This window comes from Babylonia areolata, chromosome 24, assembly GCF_041734735.1.
Source record: "Babylonia areolata isolate BAREFJ2019XMU chromosome 24, ASM4173473v1, whole genome shotgun sequence".
Classification (NCBI taxonomy): Eukaryota; Metazoa; Mollusca; class Gastropoda; order Neogastropoda; family Buccinidae; genus Babylonia; species Babylonia areolata.
The window spans coordinates 33,870,288-33,895,685 of record NC_134899.1 but is presented as its reverse complement, the minus strand read 5'-3'; the positions used below and the strand labels follow the sequence as shown (position 1 = coordinate 33,895,685).

Below are 25,398 nucleotides of genomic sequence, written 5' to 3'. Positions count from 1 at the left end.
AATCAATCAAATACATTCAGTAATTTATTCAGATTAAGGCAAATTCAGGCATTATCAAACAGGATAAAGCTGAACGCTTTTATAACAAAGTTCAGCAGAGATGTTAAATGCATATGTGGAGAATCTATTTCTAGAAAACACATACTCTTTGAATGTCAGAGTCTGAAATCGTTTTTACCAAACTTCTCGGAAAATTCTTTTGAATGTATTTTTGACAATTTCAAGATGCTATCTGCTATTGCAGGTTTGCTGCATAGTCCAATTGGACATTTGTTATAGCTGTAACAGTTGTTTGATGTTAGCGTTTCCTTCTATATTGTGCCTATGTCTCCCGTTTTAATGCTTTATTTTTTCCACTGCTCTGTATCTTTCCCCACCACACACACACACACACACACACGCATGCGCACACACGCGCACACACACATACACACACACCATTTTTCACCCTCTGCCCATTACCGTCCTCTCCACTACGCATTTTTTTTTTTTTGCATTATATTGACTCACGTTGTGTGCAAACATACACGTGAACTGATAAAATCACGAACATGTCAATGACTTTACATAGTGCTGGTTCCACAGCATTTTGAAAAAAAGTATTTTTGGCTGGCCAGGTCCACCGAGTTTTTAAAAAAAAATCAACGATTCAGAACTTGAACAGCAACGATGTGTAATTGTTTAGTATGAAGCATTATTTCCTTTCAACTTCCTATATCATTAGTGTGTCACAGTGAATGATGCTTTCAGTGAACGGGGTATTTTTTCTTCTTTTTTTTTTTCAGCTCAAGTTAGAGGACCATCAACACCACCATCATCATCTACAACAGGTACGGTCCCTTTCTCTTTGCAACCCCAGCTCCCGCCCCCCGCCCCTTTCTCCCCCTCCACACATGAATTTACAGTTGTGTGAATATGCACATATGCATGGGATTCAACATACACGTTTGTTTCTGCAAAATCATACATACATACATACATACATATATATATATATATATATATATATATATATATATATATATATATATATACCTTTATTATGAAAACCCTATATGAAGACATGAATATCACCAGCAGAAATAATACTTTTTCTGCTCTGTACCGGTCTGTATATCACTATATGTCATGTACAATACTGTTTCTTTCTCTCTTTTTTTTCTTTCTTTTTGTCTGTCTGTTTGTCTAGTCTGTCTGTGTCTGTCTCTTCCTCTCCCTATCTTCCCCCATCACGATTTCTTTTCTCTTTTTTTTTTTTTTTAACATGCGTAACTTGCCAAACCGAAGGAAAGACAGATTACACGACCTCTGACATTTTTATATGTATTTGAGAGAAAGAGCATGCATGTGCATGACAGTGATTATTATTATAATTACTAGTAGTAGTTTTACTCTTGGGGGAAAAAAAGGAGAAGAGGTAGAAGAAGAACACAGTAAATAGGGAGATAATGATAATAGAAATAATCATCATCATCATGAGATATCCAATTTCTCGGTGAGAAACAAGGTTGAATGAGATAAAGTGAAAAGTGATGCATGAAGTATATCCATGAGTTAAAAAAAAAAAAATCTGACGTGTGTACTCTCTGTGTGTCTCCCTCCCCATCTCTCTCTCTCCGATAAAAAAAAGAAACAAACCAGACAACACACACACACACACACACACACACACACACACACACACACACACACACACACACACACAGGGAGAGAGACAGACATTTCGACTGACAGACAGGAGGCAAGCAAATATACAGTGACGCAGACAAGAAGACAGACATTGAAAACACACACACACACACACACACCAAAAACAAGAACTTGTAATCGACAAGAAAATCGAGAAGACAGTCACCCCCCCTTTTTTTTAATCAGCAAAACCAAAATGCTTCATTATGTTTGTTGAAATGTTTGTAGACAAGCCATTGAGAAAATGAATTTTACATAAATCATAACAAACCTTTTACACTCTGAATGCTAACAGTCAACAGCTAATCATTTTACGGGCCAGGAGTTTCCGAAAAAGAGACAGAGAGAGACGGGGGAGGGGGGGTGGGGGGTGGGTTAAGGTTTTTGCAAGCTCTTTTTGTTCACAAACCAATGCACCACCATCTCACCTACACCCAATTTCCCTGTCTTGGACAACAGCACTGTTATGAACAATGGTTCTCTTCAAAAATATGTCCAAGACATAATCATCGGTAATTGTAAACCACATCAGGGTATTTCAAACACTCTTGCAATATCGACAGAACAGAAATATTGACTGTCTATAATATAAAAGAAAATTCAGTTAAAGAAACATTAAGAAATGTTAAAAAAAGAAAAAAAAAAGAAGAAGTTTGAAAACAAACACTGCCTTCATAAAACGCACAAAATTGCCAACCAAACCACCCGTGACCCTAACGAAGACCATGAACCACGACCTCAAAGAAGAGAAGACACAACAACAGAAGCAACCGAATCAAAATCAACAACAGCCGGAGCATTTTCATCGTTTTGTGGTTATCACGACATCATCATTATCAGCGTCATGGTTATCATCCAGAGGGAAAGCATGATTTCCCTTGCAGTTTTACATTTTTATGTATTCAAGTCGGCCAGAATCTGTCATCAAGTGCTTTTCTTTTGTGATTACCATCATCGTCATCAACAAGAAGTGGCTGATTTCGGTTACAAACGTGAAGGACGCTGTGATTTTTTTTTCTTCATAATGACAAAGAACAAAAACAAAAAACCCACCCACATAGTGATTGTTACTGGCTGAGTAAAATACCTAAAACCGTAAAGCTGCAAAGGAAATGATGCTTTCCTCCTAAGTGATAACCATTGAACTTTCAACAGCAGCAGTCGTAACACAGAACAACAAACAAACAACAACAACAAATCGGTGCAGCTTTTTGGAAACATTTGCAAAGAAATCATCATCATCATCAACAACAACAAAAAACAATGAAAGAAAACGTAATTTTATCTAACACCCGCACAACGAGAAAAGCAATTTTTATGATTTTTCTCTCACCCACCCTGGGAGCATGAAAGAAAAAAAACAACAACAGAATACACGTAAGTGCACTGAAATAAAATTAATATGCATTTAAAAATAAGAAAGATAAAAGAGAGAGAGAGAAAAAAAAAACAAAAAAAAAAACACACACACACACACACACACACACACACACACAAAACCACACACACAAAAAACAAACAACAACACGGAGCCAGACATTCAACCTATCATAATGGGGGGGAAAGGACTCTTCCATGGAAAAAAAAACCCAACCAACCAACCAAACAAACAAACAAAACAAACAAACAAAAAACACAACCCGAAATAAAAGAAACAGCGTTCAGCCGCAATGTCCACTTTAAACGTGCCAGCACATCTTTCGCGTTATGTATGTAATTGTATTCATTTCGAGCAGATTCTCATACACTTACACACTCACACAGCGCACACAATTCACAACCCACACCCTACCTACTCGTCTAAAATCACGTTCGTGAATAGACGTTAATGACCAACACACACACACACACACACACACACATTTTTATTATCATTATTGTATTTTTATGTCTTTATTTATTTCCCAGGATATTATTTTATTTCATTACATAATTGCTTACTTTTTGTATTATTCGTTTATTTATTCATCCATTTATTTATCTAATGATCCATCCATTTACTTGTTTGTGCGCTTTTTTTCTTTCTTCCCCATTTGAATGTTGGAGAGCATCACATAGGGAATCAAGCTTCGATCTGTCAAGAATCGATTAAATAAATCTCCTCAGTTATCGTTGTTACACATTTCACTCACATCGAAATTTCAAACATTTTTTTTTATGTTTACCAAAACCAGTCTGGAAAGTGAATATGTATTTACGCATTTTGATCATGCCATCACAGAAATGGTACTATAGCTTCAGTTCAATCGTTCCAGCCACGTTTAGCTTGCGTATTCTCCTCTCTCTCTCTCTCTCTCTCCCTCCTTCTTCTCATTCCATATGAACCCAATCTGAAAGCATTTCATGAACTCTCCATATGCATCTTCGTCACACGAACCGCCAGTAGTTACAGTCCAACTAACCAGGTATCCAATCACATCGATCAACTGACGAATCTTTGCCGTCTCTTTCTCTCCTAGCCCAGTTCCTTTACCTGATGCTGTCTGTCTCTCAAGTCGCTGTGTCGAGTTACTTGTAACTGTCAACGTCTATTTAGTGGACAAAGTAGCGAGTCATCAAGGAAGCAAAGCCACTATGATCGTGTCCAAGAATCGGAGTTAAAAATTCTTCTCAGTTATCGTTGTTACACATTTCACTCACATCGAAACAGGTGGATTTATTTTTGACCAGTCACAATTTCAATCCCTTTCAATCATTTTTTTTTTTTAATGTTTACCAAGAACCCAGTCTCGATAGTGAATATGTATTTACTGCATTTTGATCAATTGCCATCATAGAAATGGGTACTATAGCTTCAGTTCAATCGTTCCAGCCACGTTTGAGCTTTGCGTATTCTCTCTCTCTCTCTCTCTCTCTCTCTCTCTCTCATCATTCCGTTTATGAAGACCCAAATCTGAAAAGCTATTTATCATGAACTCTCCATATGCATCTTCGTCACACAGAAACACGCCAGTAGGCTTACAGTCCAACTAACCATGGTCATTACTATCACATCGATCAACTGATCGAATCTTTCTGCCTGTCTCTTTCTCTCTCTAGTCCCAGTGTTCCTTCTACCTGATGCCTGTCTGTCTCTTTCAGTCCGCTGTGTCTGTGTTACTTGATAACTGTGTCAACTTCTATTTTCAGTGGACAAAACGTAGGAGTTCATCAAGACAGCAAAAGGCCCACAACATATGTATCGGGTGTCCCCCCAAAAAACGTGAACCGCTTTTTGACAAGAATTTTCTCAGTGATAGAGAAACCGAATTCATTGAAAATTTTCACACAGTAACTTACGGTATCATCAGCAAGGTTGCGAGATATCTAAAAGTTCGGACGCAAATTTTGCACACAGTAACCTTAGGGTATCATCCACAACTCTGCAAAATATCTAAAAGTTCGGACGCAAATTATATGTGTATTGTCAAATTCAAAACAGCATGTCAAAAAATCCAATATCAGAGCTGTGCAGTGTGACCTTCATCATGTTCATACCAGCTGCAAGATGTTGGCATCTGTCAATCATTGTCAGTCTAAAAATAGCCTGTCTGGGTGGCAAGTCTATTGATTTTTTTAAGATTGTCGTCTGTATCCGAAATCAGTTCTGTCCAACGTTTCAGTTTGGAAGGATCACCCATGCCTTTGAGTGAAAGTGATAAGGTTACCATTGAAAACTGTTACAAGGAAAAAGGCTGGGGTGGAAGAAGGATCGTAAAGGAATTTCCAGGCAAGGGGTGGAGTCATGTCACTGTAAATAGACTTATCGCTAAAATACGCACTGCAGGGTCAGTAGCACGTAAAATTGGCAGTAGGAGACACAAGACTGCATGTTCGGAGGAGAACAAGGAGCGTGTTGAGGAATTGATTCAGTCCCAGGAGGAGAACCCAGGGACCAACAAATCTCTTAAAGAAGTTGCAAGCGATTTACAAGTGAGCAAGTCTTCTGTGCAAAGAATGGCGAAAGAATTTTTTGATACAGACGACAATTAAAAAAATCAATAGACTTGACACCTGGACAGGCTGTTTTTAGACTGACACTGATTGACAGATGCCAACACCTGGCAGCTGGCATGAACATGATGGTCACATTGCACAGCTCTGATATTGGATTTTTTGACATGCTGTTTTGAATTTGACAATACTCGCATAATTTGCGTCCGAACTTTTAGATATCTCGCAACCTTGCTGATGATACCGTAAGTTTCTGTGAGCAAATTTTCAATGAATTCGGTTTCTCTATCACTGAGAAAATACTTGTCAACAAGCGGATCACTTTTTGGGGGACACCCGATATATATTGTACAGCCAACACACACTTCACCAAACACGGAAACTCAAAATAAAATGATGTATAAATCGACAAACCGACCGACAGCATAATTATGTACTCCTTTTTGAACACTCGATTCAACCAAAGACGATGTAGGTGTAACTACACACACTGTCTTAACTGAAAACACTAATCAAGGGTGTTCTGATGGTTACATTTCTGTATCAGCTCCACCGCTATTCATTCCAAGAGGAATGACTTTCACAGCTCATTTTTGTTCATACTCGCATTCTAAAAGCCAGACAGACCTCCCACACTTGAATGGTGGAACATCAGCGGTAGGTATAACCCGTCCGCCAAGGAAGCGGGAGAATCTGAGCACACTTATTCGCCGGAATCCCACAGTCGCCAGTATTTTCTTCCTCTCCGCTAGACCTTGAATAGTGGTCTGGACGCTAGTCATTTCCTGTGAGACGATAAACCGAGGTCCCGTGTGCAGCATGCACTTAGCGCATGCAAAAAACGCCAACAACCAACAAAAAAAACAAACAAATAACAACAAAAAAAAAAAAAAACAAAAAAAAAACAGCAAAAAAACCCAACAAAAACAACAACAACAACAAAAACACACGTCAACAAAAGAGTTGTCTCTGGTAAAATTCTGCCGGTAGAAAAAGATCCACTTTGACAGGAAATCAAATACACCGTGAAACAAAATGGAAAAACAATTAGGGAACGGAGAATGCTGCCCACAAAGTCACAACCTCCAGCCTAACGATGGAAGTTGAAGCTGTGACACATGCACTCATGTGGCTATCGTCTATCCATATGCCCGGATGACCAACATGCCATGATTCTAACGGACTCAATGAACCTCATACAGAAAATTGAAAATGGAATAGGAAACCCAGAGTGGCATGAGGCAATGCACAACTTTCACCATCGATCGCCTCAAAGAAATAAAGGTAGAGAGAGGGAGTGGCCGTAAGTCTAGAATGAAAGGTACAGTACGAAGCTTTGCAAGTCAAACGGATATCGGTATCATTTCCAAACCAACATTGCGCAAATTTCTTCAGAACGGAACAGAGTCTCTGTGGGCTTTTCCAAATACAACAGACTGAGCAACACACTAGACACCACTTTCTTGGCATCAGAGATCTTTTCCCACCCCTCTTGCGGCCAATCAGTGGCAGCCTCTGTGCGTGTGTGTGTTTGTGTGTCTGCTGGTGTGGGTCTGTGTGCTTGTGTGCGTGTGTGCGTGCGCGAGGGTTTAAGTGTACACAGGTGTCAGGATAGTTCTGTGCACGTGCGTGTGTGTGTGTAGGCGGAGGGGGGGGCGGGCGGTTAGACTGAGGTATGTGTGTGTATGCATGCCAACACTGTGGGAGCAACGGAATATTGGAACGTGCGGGTGTGCATATATTTGTATGTATGTGTGTGGGGTTGGGGGTGACGGATATGGGCGTATGTGTGTGTGCTTGTACAAGTAAATGTGCCTCTGTGTGTGTGTGTGTGTGTGTGTGTGTGTGTGTGTGCTGTAGAAGCTGCGATATGTAGCCTAGAAATGAGTGTGTGGAGGAGGGGAGGTAGTGGGAGTGCATGGTAATGTGTGTGTGTGTGTGTGTGTGTGTGTTGGGGATCATGTACGTTTATGTGTATTTGATTGTGCTCTCATATCTGTGAAACTGCATGTTTGTTGCGTATCTGTTATGCATATATGTGTGTAGTGTGAATGTGTGTCTGCATGTTTTACATTTATTTGCTTATTTATGATTATTGTTGTCTTTTTTATTTATTTATTTATTTATGGTACGCTTACAGTTGACTTCATCAACTTTTCAGTTGTGCCTTATAAATATTATTATTAGCAGTAGTAGTTTTTAAAAAAAAAATGTATTTATCTATTATTTATTTATTTATTTACTTATTTATTTTTATTTCATTTATTTATTTGTTTATTTATTTTTGTTTTGTTTTGTTATTGACTCACTTGTGTAAACAAAGTGAGCCTATGTTTTAACACGGTGTTCGGTTGTCTGTGTGTGTGTGTGTGTGTGTGTGTGTGTGTGTGTCTGTGGTAAACTTTAACACTGCCATTTTCTCTGCAAATACTTTGTCAGTTGACACCAAATTAGGCATAAAAATAGGAAAAATTTAGTTCTTTCCAGTCATCTTGTTTAAAACAATATTGCACCTCTGGGATGGGCACAAAAAAAACAAAAAAAAATGAAGCCTAATTATGTGCAAACTGCATATACTGTTATATTTATATTTTTTGTATTATCTAAACTTGGCACTTTGATCTGATATTCTGACCCAACAACAAGAAAGATTACTGGGAATCAAAGAGACTGCTATAGGCAGTATTTTACTTCCTGTCAAAAGAAAACACTCTCTCTATATATATCTCTCAGGAAAACTTTAATCCCGAGTACAATCCAGCAATCCACGTACCCGACTATGAATCCGGATGTTTCTCAACAATACAATCGTGACTGGAGCTTGTGTAGCCTGTCGGTTCACATGCCCCTATGTACCGGTACCACCACCACTACCGGTCGTGCAATGGGATTTCTTCAAGTTCGCCGTGACAGTATAATTTTCCTCTTTTTTTCACACACACACACACACACACACGGGCGCCCGCGCACTCACACACACGCGCGCGCGCGCGCGCCAATGCACACTGCCTTTGTCACACTCCGTCGTTTTCATTTTATTTTTCTACCTCGGATCCTCTCCGTTCTCAGTCCAGACATTTTGAACACACACACACACACACACACACACACACACATATCTACAGGAGCACACTTTTCCTCATCATTTCTGCACGCATATCGACGAAGATGGCAAGAGTGGAAAGACCACGTCCAAAACAGTGATCGATTTTTCTTCTGATGAAACGTACGAAACTTCAAAATAGTACTGAGCCACATATTTCATTGGTTACTTGATAAATAAGTATACTAGGCAGGCTCAAACGAGCATTAAAGACGATATGGAACTGATGACACTAAAAAAAAAACTGTAACTGTGCGACCCAAGATGAAGCAAATATTGTTTGGAATGTCCAGATCTTCATGACTTTAGGAAAGAACTGATCTTTCAGTCGTTCTTAAAATTTTCCACGAAAGTCAATCTAACTTTGGAACTTTTGATCCGTGAATGACCAAATTGTTGAACAGTTAGCAACATTTTGGTATAAATCATTCAAAAGAATAGGGGAAGCGACATAAATTTTGATTTGACAATGTCTTTCTGACATTTTGTAAACATACTGATAGTTGTGAGGTTGATGTGGTTTTCAGAGAGATTGTGTCAGAAATTGACATGCAGAGCAAAAAAATCAAAGACCACCCTTTATTTTTTCCAGGATAAGCACATGTGTGTTCTTTTTTTTTTTAATACAAAGTCCCCACCCGTATTATGGTCAATACTGTAAAAGAACAAAGGGTACAGGCAAAAAAACAAAAACAAAACAAACAAAAAAAAAAAAACAACCAAAAAAACAACAACAAAAAAAACAACAAAAAAACAACAACAACAAAACAAAAAAACTATCAGAATCAATGTAAGCCACACAAAGAATTATGCTTCTGTTACAGTAATATTAGTGAAAACATTCGATCTTGGTCCACATGTACCACGAATAAAGGGGAAATGTTGGGATTGGAAAAGATCTAAACAAATGTTGATTTCATTCATAATTTGTATACAAAACACACAGACACACACACAGACACACACACAGGCACTTGCTCAGTGACAGAGAGAGTGAGAGCGAGCGAGAGAGAGAGAGAGAGAGAGAGAGAGAGAGAGAGATTGGATAGCAAGAGACAGAGTGTGACAGAAAATGACAAAGGCGAACTGTCACAGACAAACGTACACAAGACAGTAAAACAAACAAAAGGACAGTCAATGCACACAAGAACGTGGATAATACTCGTATATGCAACACGTGGTGTGAAGAACATCATTGGAGTATAAGTATGCTTTATCTTAATAGGAATTGACAGAAAAATTTAGGAAGTCGCAAGTTTTGTCATCTAATAGGCCTTGGACAAGAATAAATAACTTGCATGCAACAGTAAACTCAGTTTCGAAAGACAAGGTAGTATTCTGGCCAATGAATCTTTTTCTATTGTTACTCGGTGCTTCACAACAAAATGCACTTCAACAAAAAAAATCCTGGCATAATGGACGTAATAAACAATATTCTTTGAATGTTTTATACCTGAAACAGTGAATAGCCGAATCAGGTATACCAAATTTAAATTTAGTTATAATACACCCGTCATGTATACTGATACCTAACAACAAACAAGGTTTCAAATCATGATTTCAAGAAAATGTCACACATGGAGTACATGTTTCACTCGAATTTGAATGCAGATTCAAAGTTTGCCCCTTCAGTCAATCAATCGTTGACGGAAAATACACAGAATACTTTTAAAAGAGCCTACAAATGTTGAAACTAAGTATCACTCGTGTGAGATCATTTCTTGTCTGTTTTCATGTAAAAGCGACTGTGTGAATGGTATCCCGAAATTCTTTCTGTTAGTTATGGATGTAATAAGCAATCAAACACTTTATCATCAGACTCTTCCCCGCTTTTTCTATTAAGCAAAGACCTACCAACAGCATATTCTTGATACTCTTCTGGCTTTTAAGATCGATGACTAGTGCGTAGTAGATACAATCGTCCAATTCCAACATTAAATTTTATCATCTTTGTGTGACACTCATGATCGGAGAAGAGGTAGGTGATTAAGAAGCTCATCTGCCAATACAATCCCGCTCTTGTCCTTTCTCCCACGTTTGACTGGAAAATCAAACAGAGCGTCTATCATTTGGATGAGACGATAAACCACATTCATGTGTGCAGCACACACTTGGTACACTGAAAAAAGAACCCATGGCAACGAGAATGTTGCCCTCTGGCAAAATTATGCAGAAGAAATCCACTCTGACAGGCACACAAATAAATTATTTGTGCATGCACTCAAGGCCTGACTAAGTGCGTTGGGTCATGCTGCTGGTCAGGCATTTGCCTAGCAGATGTGATGTGGCGTATATGGAATTGTCCGAACGCAGTGATGCCTCCTTGAGAAACTGAAACTGAAACTAATGATCGAATATACATGTTCAATGTGTCTTACATGCAGAAACGTCTTGTCATACGTTCATTAATACATTCAAGGCATCATTAACATCAACGTCAATTAAATTCATAACAAGGTAAAGTTTTGCACGTATTTCTGGCATGGACAAATCATAAAGAAACACGTCAGCAATTACGTACGCAATTGAAAACAACAATTTTTTTTTTACCATTGTTGTCGTTTCTTTCTTTAATACTGATGCAAGTTTTGATTTCACATGGAAAGGAAAATCTAATTATTTCAGGCACATGATAAAATCACAACTATTCATCAACATAAATTATATGGTTCACACGAATCAAACCAGTGACAACAAATCATGTGAAAATATATAGCAGTCATTCACACAACATCCTGATTAATACATATGTACAGGGACCTTTAAGATTGCCTTTACATAAACCACTGAATATACATACGACCTTTAAGATTGCCTTTGCATATACCATTGAATGCAGTGCACACGTTCAGCAGCAGTTTCCCATTATTCTTTAAATGATAGTCTCCAGAACACTGTTTGGGCCTGTATAGCATGCTGTTACGTTGATTGTCAACGATATTGCGAGCAGAATAATCAAGATATATTTGACGTTCCACTATTTACATCACTCATGCTGTTACGTTGATTGTCAACGATATTGCGAGCAGAATAATCAAGATATATTTGACGTTCCACTATTCACATCACTCATGCTGTTATCTTGATTGTAAACAATGTTGCAAGCAAAATAACTATGAAATATATTTGGCGCTCTACTGTTCAGACCCCACCCCACATAGTAACAACAACAAAATAAGCATCTTATTCCAGAACACAATCCATCAAACCTCCATCAAGTTAACATTATCTGTCATCAATCTCAAAATGAGTGTAAAACAGAGAACTTTCCTGAGGAACACAAGAACACACATATAACATATCTTTATCTGGGAGACAGACAGACAGACAGAGACAGACAGAGAGAGAGAGAGACAGAGACAGAGAGACAGGGGGAGAGCGAAAGAGAGAGAGAACCACAAAATTAAGAAACAGAGAAAGACGGAATCCAACAGAACCAGTTCCTACTGTTTTCAGAAGACAAAAAAAAGATAGGCCAGTACACATGAATTATTTCCCATTTCTACAGATTTTTACGTTTCACCTCGTTTGCTGTGACATGACCATATCAATCGCAAAATGACTGTTATACGGGGGGTTGGTGGGCGGGGGAGAGGGGAGGGGTATGGGGGGGGGGCGGTAGCGGGGAGATGATGAAGATATGGATACTTGTCTAGCGCCTATCTTCGGTCAGAGACCAAGCTCTAAGCGCTTAACAGTCATTTGCACAACAGACTTCCTACCTGAGTAGAACCGACTGACAGCTGCCATTTGGTGCCCATCATTCATTTCCTGTGTCATTCATTCAGGTTTCTCTCTCTCTCTCTCTCTCTCTCTCTCTCTCTCACACACACACACACACACATACACTTAACATTTTACGTATATGACCATTTCGCTTATTTACCTCGCCATGTAAGCAGCTATTCTTCGTTTTTGGGGGTGTGCATGCGGGGACTTTGACGTGTATATTTTATCTGCGGGCGTACACACACGGAGGGGATACAGCCACTAACAGGTCTGCACATATGTTGAATCGAACTCATGAAACTCGGGAGAGAATCCAGCACTCTAACCATTTGACCACTGTACTGAAGAGGTGCACATATTCTGCAAGAGGACTTTCCCCTCTTATCTGAAACTGCTGGAACCAGGAAACAACTTTTTACATTCAAAAGGCACGCAGATAAACATTAATTTTGCATTCAATAATTGTTATTTTCAAAGGCACTTCATTTTCAGTAAATCTGACAGAAGCAAGTCAGAATATCAAGACACATAGTAGCATCAGAGATAGTACTCCCAAATTCACTCATATCTATGAAATGGCTTTTAAATATATTTTTTCTGTTTTTGCAATGACATCTAGGCAACCATAATTCCATGTTCCGACGTGAGCGTGCCAGATGTTTTCGCAACAACTTTAGAACGCTGATACGGATCAAAAGATCTTAAAATTAATGTACATCTATGATCTTCTGCGAGTACTGATAAACATACGAAGGAGATTAAGGCACTATAGCATGGGACTGCATCTGAGTTGATTTGGGAGATGGGAAAGCCAAACACTTCCTCTCCAACCTTAACCCATCAGGCACTGAAGTCTACTGTGGTCTGAAGTCAGGGCCCTCAGATGAAAAGTCCAATGCTGCATCCACTTGACTAGCCCACCTGTCACAGGCCTTTCTTTACGAAGTTGTGTCCAGAATTTTAATGTTTTTCTTCATTCAAAACACTGTACTTTTCCTGTAAAACCAAGCACAGGCCTACTTCATTTTTAAACTCACATTTTTTCCCTTTAATTGTTTACAGAATGCTGTGCGTAAGGCTTCATTTCAATTATTCTGTACATGAAACCATCTGGCTATGGCATTTGTTCATTTTTGAACAGTCAAAGAGGGGTCGGGAGAGGTAAACAGGGACAGGGTCTGTCGTTTGAGATATGTGGTAGTGGTCTCCCCTCCAGCGGAGACGTTCATTCAGAATGGCTCCAGGACAAACAATCAAATTTCATTGTGATCACTTGCCATGGGAGCTTGACAGGTGGCAAACAATAGATGGCGACAAGGTGTGGCAATGTTACACAGAGCATGACAGACTTGTAAGAGTCTCTTCTGGCGTGTGCTCTCCAGGCAGGCCTAACCCCCTCAGTTTGGATTACCGGCCACCGCGAGGGCGGTGGCAGACGAACCTGGGCGTGCCTGTGCATGGGGAGTCTATGGTGGAACGGCTTGGGAATGATGCTACTGCGGAACTGTTGCAGGGTACCGGTACAACAGCAAAATGAACAAACAAGGGAATAAATAATCAGCAAAACTGTGATCAATGAATAAATACTAAAATAAATATCATTACAAGCAAACAGATTAATCAACACATGATTAAATCCATCCATACAATAAAATTATTTAAAAAAATCATAATCCACGACTGAGAGTCATCCAACATAACCGATGAGAAACAGTAAGAACAAAAAAAAAAAAAAAAAAAAAAAAAAAAGTTATACTGTTCAGTGAAACAAATCAGGGAGGGAGAGAACAAGCAAACAAAATATTATTTTAAGAGGCTATAGTGGAATAAGCATAATATGCTTGTACATCCGGCCCTTTGGGCCGGGCAAAGAAAATAGGGAAAGAAGAGAGAGAGAGAGAGAGAGAGAGAGAGAGAGAGAACTCAAATAGAAAGAAAAAGAGAAAAGTCAAGAGAGAAATACGCGATTTTTTTTTGATTTTTTTTTTTTTTCCAGTCAGAGAAAGAGTATTGCGCGAGTAGGGCAGAACAAGTCTTTCACCAGCGGTCATCCCAGGGGGGTCTGTCTCTCACAGAGGACGACTTGGCGCTGGCGGGCCGGCTCCTCAGACGGCCGCTGTGGCCGCGCTGGGAGGACGTGGTGGTGGTGGTCGAGGCGGCGCTCTGGAGGCTCGCCAAACTCCGGGTCCGGCTCAGCGTTGCGGCTGTGCTGCTGCTGCGGCTTTTCTGGTGGCGCCGGTCAGGGACTGGGCCCGCGGGGACTGGGGCGTGCATGGTGGAGATGGGGACTCCGTGCAGGAGGGTGGTGTTGTACACGGACAGCTGCTCCTGCCGGGAGATACCCCTCGAGGGTTGGATCTGCTGCAGCCTCTTCAGGAAAGCCTGTACACAGTGTGTGTGTGTGTGTCACGGTGTGTGTGTGTGTGTGTGTGTGTGTGTGTGTGTGTGTGTGTGTGTGGGTGTGTGTGTATGGATGTGTATACACACACACACACGTTGTAGGCCTACCGGCATAATATAGTAGTTGCTTTTGTGTTTCTTTGAATAAAGTTTGTTTGGCCACACACACACACAATCGGCACATACACACGCGTACTCGGCACACACACACACACACACACACACACACACACAACGGCCGGCTGAGATTCACTGTTCTTTGAATACGACTGATCAATCATCCGTGGTACATGCCTCTGGGCTTTGTCAGAGAATGGCTGATGGTGGAACAGTAGAAATTAATCAACTAATAGCCTAATTATCGTATTAAACTGTCTGACCACACGCCGCCGTTGCACGCATCCAGGCACACCACTGCAGACACACGTACCAGATCCCCTAAACGAGTGTCTTCAGCCAATGCCGTGCATCATGGCCAGTGGTAAATTAAGTGCTGAAGAGAGAGACCGCATCTACGGTAAGTTAATTCAGTCTGGAAATGCCTGTGACTTGGTGGATGTGATTATATATTGACCGTCTTCGATACGCACTTCTGCTGCTGCTGTGCTCTCGCTATTACTAAACTGAGTAATAGTAATGCCAATCTCTTTTTCTACTACCACCACTGACGCTGCTACTGCAAGTAGGTATACTACAAAACTTGTCTACTGTTGCTGCTGCCGTTGCTGCTGCTACTACATCTATCGAGGATATTGCCGCTCAGACTGGAGCTATAACTGCTGCTTCTACTATTAAACTAACCATTAATTTTGTGAAGCACTGATCTTCCTTCATCACTTGTCCAATACTGCTGCTGCCACCATTACAACTGCTACTACCGCTACTACTGCTGCTGCTATTGATGCTGCTACTACGACAACTTCTACTAATGAAGCAATTTGTTAAGCACTTATATTCTTTTTTCGCATGTCTGCTCTCTCTCTCTCTCTCTCTCTCTCTCTCTCTCACACACACACACACAAGGCTTCTTTCGCTCCTGTACCACCACTCCCGTTCTCTCCCTCCTTCTCTGGACTAACGGATATTGTCCAGGCTAGAACAAACACCGTCGTTATGTTTCACATTTCGTCCCCCGTGTTTGCAGTGTGTACATGTCAGAACAGGCTCAACGCCCGACTTATATAAGAGATTGACATAAGCTTACAGTTTGACCAACAGTAAATTCAGAGCCGCATGATCAAGTTTCTCCGTTACATTACTGCGAATTCGTTTATGGCTTAGTCTTTCGTGAAGGGCTATGGCTCTCAAACTAGGAAACAAGACTGTACTGGCTCTTTGTGTTGCAGCCTTGGGGGCTAGCTGGCCTTTGGGGATCTTGTCAATGCTAGCTGACTGTCCTAAAGCCCTCTTGACAGAGAGAGTGGGGATGGAATTGGGGCAAGACACTCTAAAAAAAAAAAAAAAAAAAAAAAAAAAAAAATTCTAGCAAAGATAGTTGGGACAGTTTCCTCCCCTGTTGTTCTGATGGTCAGTCGGACACGACTATTACACGTGTCAAATGAAAAGTATGTCAATGGACTTGGAGTTTCCTCATTAGGGCGAAATTTCTGCAAGTATTTCCCTGTCCCCATTATTGAGCTGTATGCTCGCCGATTGAAAGCTGAAGTGGAAACAGATTGACCTAGTGTGCCCTTGTCTCATCAAGAGTAGCAGCATTTGATAGTTTGCTCTGCAACTCGGAATAAGCTCAATGCAATACTTGAGGCAGAGTGTGCATTAAATTTGTCATTATCATTATTATTGTTGTTCTTCTTGTTACTGTTACCGCTGCTGCTATAAATCCAAAACTAAAAACAGCAATGATAAAAAAAAATATATATATCATAGCCCACTGAGCATAAGCTGAGTTGGATATGATACACACACACATCACATACAGTCATTTCTGATGGGCCATTTCTGACAACAACCATAATGCTATATTCTGCTGAGACCAGAATAAGACAAGAGAACCACAATCTTATTACTACTTCTTCTTTGGCTATTCAGAAAACAAGACGGCCCTATCCTGTTCACAGAGAACCTGCAGTTATTTCCTGGTGACTGCTACTACTAATCACTGGCTCACTGCAGTTCAACAATTCTGATTGCAGTGTACATGATCTCCACTGTTTTCATGAAGCTCTTCATTAACTTGTTCAGTACAGTCATCTGCCAAAATTAAGGCTTTCATTCAACTCTCCCCCCCCATTCCCCCACCCACACACTCACACACACATACACAGTGTACATGATGTCCACAGTTTTCATGAAGCTCTTCATTAACATGTTCAGTACAGTGATCTGCCGAGGCCTTGAAAAAGAGCACACACACACACACACACACACACACACACACACACACACACACTCACTCACTCCTCTCTCCATATATCTCCATCTCCTTCTGAAACACCCACACCCATATATTTATAAATATACATGATGGGTGGACAAATTTGCTTTCCCTTCTTTTCTTTTTCCAAATCAGTCTGCAAAGTTCTGTCATTCCACCACATTTTCAATTGTTCAGAACCAACAATGCTCAAAGCGTCATTGCCACTACCTCCACATGGATACTGTACAAATATTATTAAAGTATGCATAGCAGTAGTGGTGGTAGCACCAGCAGTATTTAGCAAAAGTAGAAACTGTAATGGTGGTGGCGGTGGCAGCAGCAGCAGTTGTAAGGAAGACAATGGCAGGTAATCATACTGATTTCTTTTATTTCATTTCCTTTATGTTTCACAATCACCCCTTCATTTGAGCTGAATGAAAAATCCCCCACAGGGATTGAGTTCATAACCATGCAAAGAGAATTTACCTCAACAGACTTGTGGCTTTATCATCTTCCCTTTCTTGACCAGTTAGAAATTAAAAATAAATATATGATAATCATAATTATTACAGCATGTTATACCAATTCTTCAAAAGGAATGATGTGCTTTCACATGAAAACACAAAAATACAACGGGAATTTTGTTTATATGTGCGCTTTTGCATAAACAAAATGAATAATAATAACAATACAGAAAATGTGAATCTTAAGTAGTTAAAAACGAGTATATATTAAATCATCCTGAAGGTAATGGGTGCAGAGACTAAGAAGAGAAGGAGGGGAGGGGGCAGGTGGGAGGGGCAGCAGAGGGACAGAAAAAGGGGGAAGTTGAGGGGATAGGTTTTCAAGCCCAAAGAAGAAAAACCATCATAAACAAAAGAAAATATCTACATTTATACATATGTGACCAAGCGCTATGCTTGCTCCAATACTTGCCTCACGCACAAGCTGTATTAGCTTGCCTCTTACACAAGCTGTATTAGCAGACAACATTTTTCGCAACTAACCCACATGCAGAATGTGTGACGTCACTCCGCTTACATCATTTTGTCCTCTTCTCCAGACAACCTGCTCATGGCTTGACCAGTGTCGCGTCGCGGTACACTATTGGCTGAGCTGGAATATGTGTTTCTGCTCCAAAGTAATTAATTAATAACTCATTTGTCAGATCAGTAAACTACAAGTATTATACACTGGCAGAATCGTCGCAGTTCCATCTTTAAGTCTATTCCATTTATGTTTGCCTACGTTAAACTGATTTAACGCAGTTTGTAATTTTCAGCAACCAGGTGACTTAAGATCATAAATTCATCTTAAATAATCAACACTTCATTTTATACTCATTATAAAGTAGGTGTTGAGTTCTTTCTTTTGCAACTTATCCGACATAAATCGGTTCAGGAATCATTTAGAAATCTGTCACTGGACACCTTGTTAGAAACACAGTTGTTGTCAGATTTTGCCTGATTTGTGATGATCTGCTCGCAGCACACGTGACGGTCTTTGCAGTCCGCTTAACTTGCATAAATTGGCACAGTGAGTGATGAGTGGTCATTTCATACCTGGTCAGTCATCTGACCAGAGCTGCTCTCTCTCTCTTGCTGCGTCGCGGGCAGTGTGAGTGTGTGTCGTGTGTGCTCTCACAATGGCTAACACCTCGCTACGTATTGCTGCAAGTACTAGTGTGTAGAATGTGTTGATTTGTAAATTGTATTGTTCAACACAGTACTTGTGTTCATATGAGTATGTTCAGTTATTGCTTTGTTCAGTTAATTCTTTGTTCAGTTATTGCTTTGACATGTTAGTCACAGCTCGGCTATGATTGATCTAGAAAATCGCCATGTCGTCATATGCTCGTAGCAGTATTCCATTTGATTCTTCTTAACGTTACAGTCAATGACATCTCTGAACACAGACAGTTTGTTCCAGAATGGTCTAGTGAGTGCATAAAGTTCATTCACCACTTAATGGTTAAGCCATGATGGTTCTTCACTTACTATCTGGTCTATCAGTTTGCCAGTATAATATCAAAGCCACTGATTCTATTATCTTGTTTATTATTCATGTTTTATTTTACATGCCTATATCAGTTGTACTGCTACAGTGTGCTCAGTACTCTAAGATGTGTGTAGTATTCTGCTGTTGTGATTACAAGACAGTGTTGGATTAATATCAGTTATTGGTTAAAACCACCTGATATGTATCAGTCTGTTAATTGTAATTTAGCTGTCATGCTCTCTCCTATACGGCTTACTCCAGTATAGTGCAACATGATAAACTGATTCATTTGAGTCACTTTGACACAGTATAAGCTTTACCTAATCTATACTGTCAGTGTACTTTCACTAAATCAGCACAGCTTCAATCACTTTAACTGCACTATTTAAATGTATTAGGAATGTCATTTGATGTCAGTGTTTGGTCTTCACACATATGCAATACCAAGTGGTAATCTTTCCATGTAATATGTATACATGTGCTTTATTATTCACTTGTGCCGACATGTTGTGCTAATGACATTTATTTGTGTCATTCCAGGCACTGTCTTCTCTTAGTTCTTCTCCTAGTTGTCTTCTCTTCTATTCTCTTCTTACATCTTCTCTTAGTCTTCTCTTTTTATGTTTTCTCTTCTTATATCTTCTTCTCAGCTTTTCTTATGTTTTAATAACTTGTAAATAAAACAATAGTAAAACCCATTTGTGACTGGCCTCTATATGTTCCTGGCCTGTGCATGGGAATTTTCATCTATCCTTTAATACAGTAAATCATCATTAGTTAAGTCTATCATATAAATCATTTAGTTAGTTCTTTTGTACCGTACCCTTGAATAACCACTCGGTAACACGGCTACACATATATCTATCTATCTATCTATCTAATTCAGACATGTAAACCACTGAAATGGATAGAATCTTAATAAAACAGATATGAATTTCATATGGGTAAATCTGTTGTGACAATGTGTGCGTGCCCGCATGCATGTGTGTGTGTGTGTGTGCGTGTGTGTGTGTGTGTGAGAAAGAGAAAGAGAGAACAAGTGAGAGAGAAAGAGAGTGCATGTATGTATGTGTGTGTGCATGTGCATGTTCCATGAAATCAAAAAGGTATCCAAGTCTAAGAGACTTTCTGTGCTGAGGATGAAAGGAAAGGCACATGGGCAGGTATCAGGGGTGGACAGAGGATGTGTGGGTAGAAGAAGGGGGTGGGACTAGAGGGGTTCAGACATGATAACACTGTCATTGCATTCTCCTAGGCAATAATAAAAAAAGGTATTGACTTCTGCCTGTGTCTTCAAAACATAACGTGATACACATCAAAGGAGAATAAATTGCATTAACAGACAGGCATATACACAGGCAGACATGAAGGTTGAAAACTGGTAGATAGGTTTAAGAAAAAATGTAGAAAGCTTACCAGATTTTCTTTTTCTATTCTGTGATGGTCTCTCATTCGGTTGATCCCAGAAGCTGCCGCAACAGATTTTTTACCCCTTCCTGCTGATCCTGTGTATCTTCCATCCACTGAGTGCATCCGACACATTAACTGCCGCAACAACCGTTGATTTTCTTGATCTATTCTATGAGTGTCACTGTCACTAAACGTATAATTGGATTTCTGCTCACGTCTGCTCCGTCCAGAATCAAACATGACTCTGTGTGTGTTGGACTGCACTCTGGTCTGCTTCTCCAGTTCTGACACTGCTTTCATGAGCAGGTTTAAGTCCATGGATTTTTTGTCCTCTCCTTGTGTAGCCTTTCTGGAATCCATTTTAACACCTGGAGCCCTTATCAAGTATTTTGGTGGTTTTGCGTCATGCTTGTTTCTAGATTCTCCTTGGCTATTGCGTGGTGATGACATTGGAGACACATCTGTTATGTCACTGTCTGACTGGTCTGGAGAATGTTTTTTCTTTCTGTGTCCCTGTCTACTTTTTCTGTGGTCAGATGAGCTACTATTTGAATTGTCTCCTTTAGCTGGTTTGTGTTTTTGTGACATAGTTTCTGCGGTCCAGGCCTGGTTGCCTACAGAGTTGGCTGGCTTTGGTTGTGCGTGTTTTTTCTCAACTGTGTCGGAAGCGTCTGCAGACAGATTACTGCCTCGATGTTTGATTACTTTCGCTTTCATGGTCATGTCTTCTTTTTCTGGGGTGACGGAATCACTGGAGGCTGTTCTGGACCCGCCACTCTCTGTACCCGAGGAACGTGACCGCCTGTAGCTGTCTCTGTCTCTGTTTCCTTTCCATCTGGGCGATCGTGATCTGCTATCATCCGATAAAGACCTGTCCCTGCTTCTAGGTGATGAACTTCTGGATCGTCGGTTCGTCCGCCGGCGATTTTGATTTTGATCGCTTGAGTCACTGGAATAATCAGTGCTCAGCTCGTGGTCAGATGATACACTCACCGTTTTCCTCGACTGGTCTGTCTTTTTCAAATTGTGTGCTGTGGGTTTAGATGTGTCAAAAAAGTCGTCGAAGTCGTCGCTATTTGAGGCCATCAGGAATATGCACAGGTTCCCTCTCTCGCCTTGGTGATGGCCGCAACTAATGACGCTTTCGGCACACTCACCGCGCGAGCTCACGAGACTTACAACATCCGGTATCAGATGGTTTCTGTCCACAAAATCATAAACCAGCTGACGCTAAACACGAACTGGTTAAAAATCGTGCTTCAGGTTTTCTTTTTTTCAAGGTGGTTACCCAAACTGAACGAGCACTGAAGGTGAACTGAGCGAACACTGAAGGTGGTCATCTCGCCAGTTTCAATTCACTGTGTTCTGTTATTTTATATAAATCCCCCTCTCCCTTTCTCAAGGCCTGACTAAGCGCGTTGGGTTACGCTGCTGGTCAGGCATCTGCTTGGCAGATGTGGTGTAGCGTATACGGATTTGTCCGAACGCGGTGACGCCTCCTTGAGCTACTGAAACTGAACCTCCCTCTCTCAATACATTATAACATGTGATATGATCTATTATAACCTGCCATGTCATCAGTGTATGGTATTAGTACAGGCTTTAAGGTTGTAAACCTCTTCAACGCCCCATGATGCATATGTACGCCTGCAAAACTGCTTTGCTATTTGCCCAAGGACGAACATACACATTGTGTATTGTCCGGATTTTTAACAGTTCTTTGGGTTTTTTTTATTTGCTGCCCCACCATCTGCGCTGTTTCAGTGGCATTACTCCCATGCTGTTCATTCCGAGTCTCCCATACACAGCCACACCTGGGTTCCTCAGTTACAAAGAACCATTGATGTTAAGTTGTCAGGATGCCACACACCAGAGGTAACCCAGCACTACTGCTGAGTCACTTTGATGGTGTTCGGTATGCATGTTCTGATTTAACATATGTTGGACACTACCTACTAAGTCCCCAATGACGACATTAATGGCTTAGTTGTGGAGCCAGACTGAATGAGCGTCTCCTCCAGAGTGGAGACCACCACCATGTCCTTCCAACAGCAGTCCCCCATGAATCCGCCGACACTGAAGACCTTGACAAGACATACCCCAAGTGCAGAAGTGGATGGTTATCGAAACTGAGGTCACCATTAAAGCAGGGCATAAAAGGCCACATAATTTGGGGCTTTATTTTCATATTGATGAAGGAGGAGGAGGATGACGATGATGATGATGATGACTATGCTGATGAGGTCCATGTCAGTTTGGGACTAAGTGTCAAGGCTGTACTCTATGCTTCCTGTCATAATGATATCCTGGCATCAACCAGGCCCAAGAGATACAGACACTTGCAGTGGTGGTCAGGAGATTAGAACAACACATCCAAAGACACATCCACAAAGTGGATGATACTCGACTCTGTGGTTCCAGTCTTCCCATTTAAGTCTACAGCACACTCAACTCTGGGTAGGAGCCGGCCGCCTGCCGAAAAATCCACGTCTGCTGGGATTCTAACCCACTTCCTCCCAGCTTTCAGTCCATGACGCTAACTACTTTGCCACGGCGGCTGTCATTTTTAACAGTTCTATTATAAAGTTGATGTGTCCCAATAGCCACCAGTCAGAAAGCATTTATTTACTTTCATTATCTTGGAGGAGCAACAGCCAATCATTCTATGTACTGTAATTACTGGTTGTTGATTCATTACACTCTTAGAAATTTAGGATGATGCTTTAAAGGTGAATGACAAAGGACAAACTGGCCCTGGTCGCTCAAAACAGCAGCATGTTGCAAAAACCCTTTGTGATTTTCTCACCCAAAACATTACAGAAGCTTTTCAAGTCATTGAAGACAATGAAGTTAGTGTTCATGGTGACAAAATCTTGTTAAATGGTTCTCTTGACGAGAATGAAAGTGAGAGTGATGATTTGCAAAGAGGGTGGAGACTGGGAGTAGTTGTAGAGCTAGATGTTGTAATAAAAGGAAAGAGTAACAGAAGGCCAAGAATAGCTCTGTGGGTGACCAAGGGTTGAACTAAAAGACAAATCTTGCACTTATTCAGGTCAGGTATGGAAGGAGAGACTGATGAAGGGGTGGAACAGTGTTGTGCATTGCATGAATCACTGGACCGACATGTTTTGTGTGTGTGTGTGTGTGTGTGGTTTTTGTTTTTTTTGGTTTTTTTCAAAACGCATTGATCAAAACATGCTGGCATTGATCAAAGAAGGGTATCAGCTATTGTCTGCAGGCAAAACTCTGAACTATTCTAACCACCCCTCCCCCTTGCACTGTATACCAAATGGGGCACTGACCTCTTTGATATTGTCTGAAAGTGAGCATGAGGGTACTCGGCATGCACAGGCAGGCCTGGCACATGTGTGCACATGTGTGTGTGTGTGTGTGTCTGTGAGTGCATGATTTCTATTTCTCTTGAAAAAAACAACAACTAAAAGAAGCAGTCTGTTAATATGTTTCTGATGCAATTGCCAAGAAACTGTGAGGGAATGATGGGCTGAAAATTTTTCAAATACCAAAAATTTGGATTATAATTCATGACTGTGTACATAAGGTATGGCAACACATTCAATTTTTATACATTTTCTTGGTTCCTTTCGGTTTTAGCTGCTTTTATTATTAATCAATAACATATGTTCAGAAAGAATTTTAAATTTGTTTTTCTCACATTTATAGTTCACTAGTTGCTAACCAGTGTGTTAAATACTGGGTAAGCTTCAAACTATCAGAAAGTATAGTCGGTTCATTTTCCTTTCAGAAACATATGGGCTATGTATTCTTTCTTGCAGTCATTAGAGTGCTAGAATTAGTTGTTAATTATTACCCTCTGCAACCAAACACTGCCTGGCAAATAGCAGAAGCCAAAACAATGCCCAGCACTGAAGCAGTTCAAGTTTCCAGTGTGATGAAAAATAATCTTATTAGCTGCACTTGTAATTTTTAAGTGTTCCTGTTGTAGCCATATTAAGTTATGTTATTCCACAGCTTTATTACTCCCTTGATAAAACAGAACCTTCAATAATGTAGTATGCTTGTCCAACTTGAACTGATGTCCCAATATACATGAGGTATCATTTCATGAAAACAGATTCATTATTTGTAGTGTTTTTATTAACTAGTACAATTATACTGGTCATGAAGAATGTTCTCAGCTTTAATTTGCCATTAACTCTTTGGAACTTGAGGGAAAGCAGGAATCTAAAATTCTATTATCATAGTTCAGATTGCAAATGTCCACCTTTTCCACCTGAAATCCAAACACACTTGCATCTTGCAGCAAAATCATTGCCATGTCAAGCACAAGAGAGGAATGAGTTTATGATTTTTAAAGAGTAAAATGAAAAGATGATTCGAGGATTGGTGGATGTTGGTGTCAGTGGGTTATGATGACATGAGATGCTGGGAATCAGTGTATGAACAGTTCAGTGTACTGATGATTATCATGTGCATGGCTACACCGCTAGCTACTGTTTTGCATAAAAATGAACACAATGAAATGACATACTCACACATGTACATATTATGTATACATCTCTTCAATGACAATCTCATAAACATGCGGCATTAAGGACTTTGATATTAAGTCACATAGGCATGGAAGTGGAGGGGAAATCGAAACTTGGTTCACCTTGAGAGGTTGGTACAAAGGCCACAGAATTGGGGAAACATTTCTCTGTATTTTTTAAATAATACTTTTATCATATAGTTGTTGTTTTTCTCTATATTTTTCACCATATTAATGGATTAATGGATG

The 25,398-nt window shown here is 40.3% G+C and overlaps 1 protein-coding gene across 1 annotated transcript; it reads right to left on the bottom strand.

Annotated features, from left to right (window-relative positions):
* Window positions 1-12,301: 12,301 nt before the first annotated feature.
* LOC143298823 (uncharacterized) lies at window positions 12,302-21,747 on the bottom strand. The gene is made up of 2 exons (XM_076611813.1): window positions 20,646-21,747; window positions 12,302-14,836 (listed from the first exon to the last, which is right to left on the bottom strand). The coding sequence occupies exons 1-2, from the start codon at window positions 21,723-21,725 to the stop codon at window positions 14,492-14,494; spliced, it is 1,425 nt and encodes a 474-aa protein (XP_076467928.1). The 5' UTR covers window positions 21,726-21,747; the 3' UTR covers window positions 12,302-14,491.
* Between the last annotated feature and the right edge of the window lie 3,651 nt (window positions 21,748-25,398).

What these genes read in the sequence shown, in the direction of transcription:
- LOC143298823 (XM_076611813.1), bottom strand. Translation starts at nt 21,725, where the DNA reads ATGGCCTCAAATAGCGACGACTTCGACGACTTTTTTGACACATCTAAA. An exon ending in GAATAGAAAAAGAAAATCTG is followed by an intron (nt 14,837 to 20,645) that starts GTAAGCTTTCTA and finishes CACTGTGTACAG; the next exon opens with GCTTTCCTGAAGAGGCTGCA.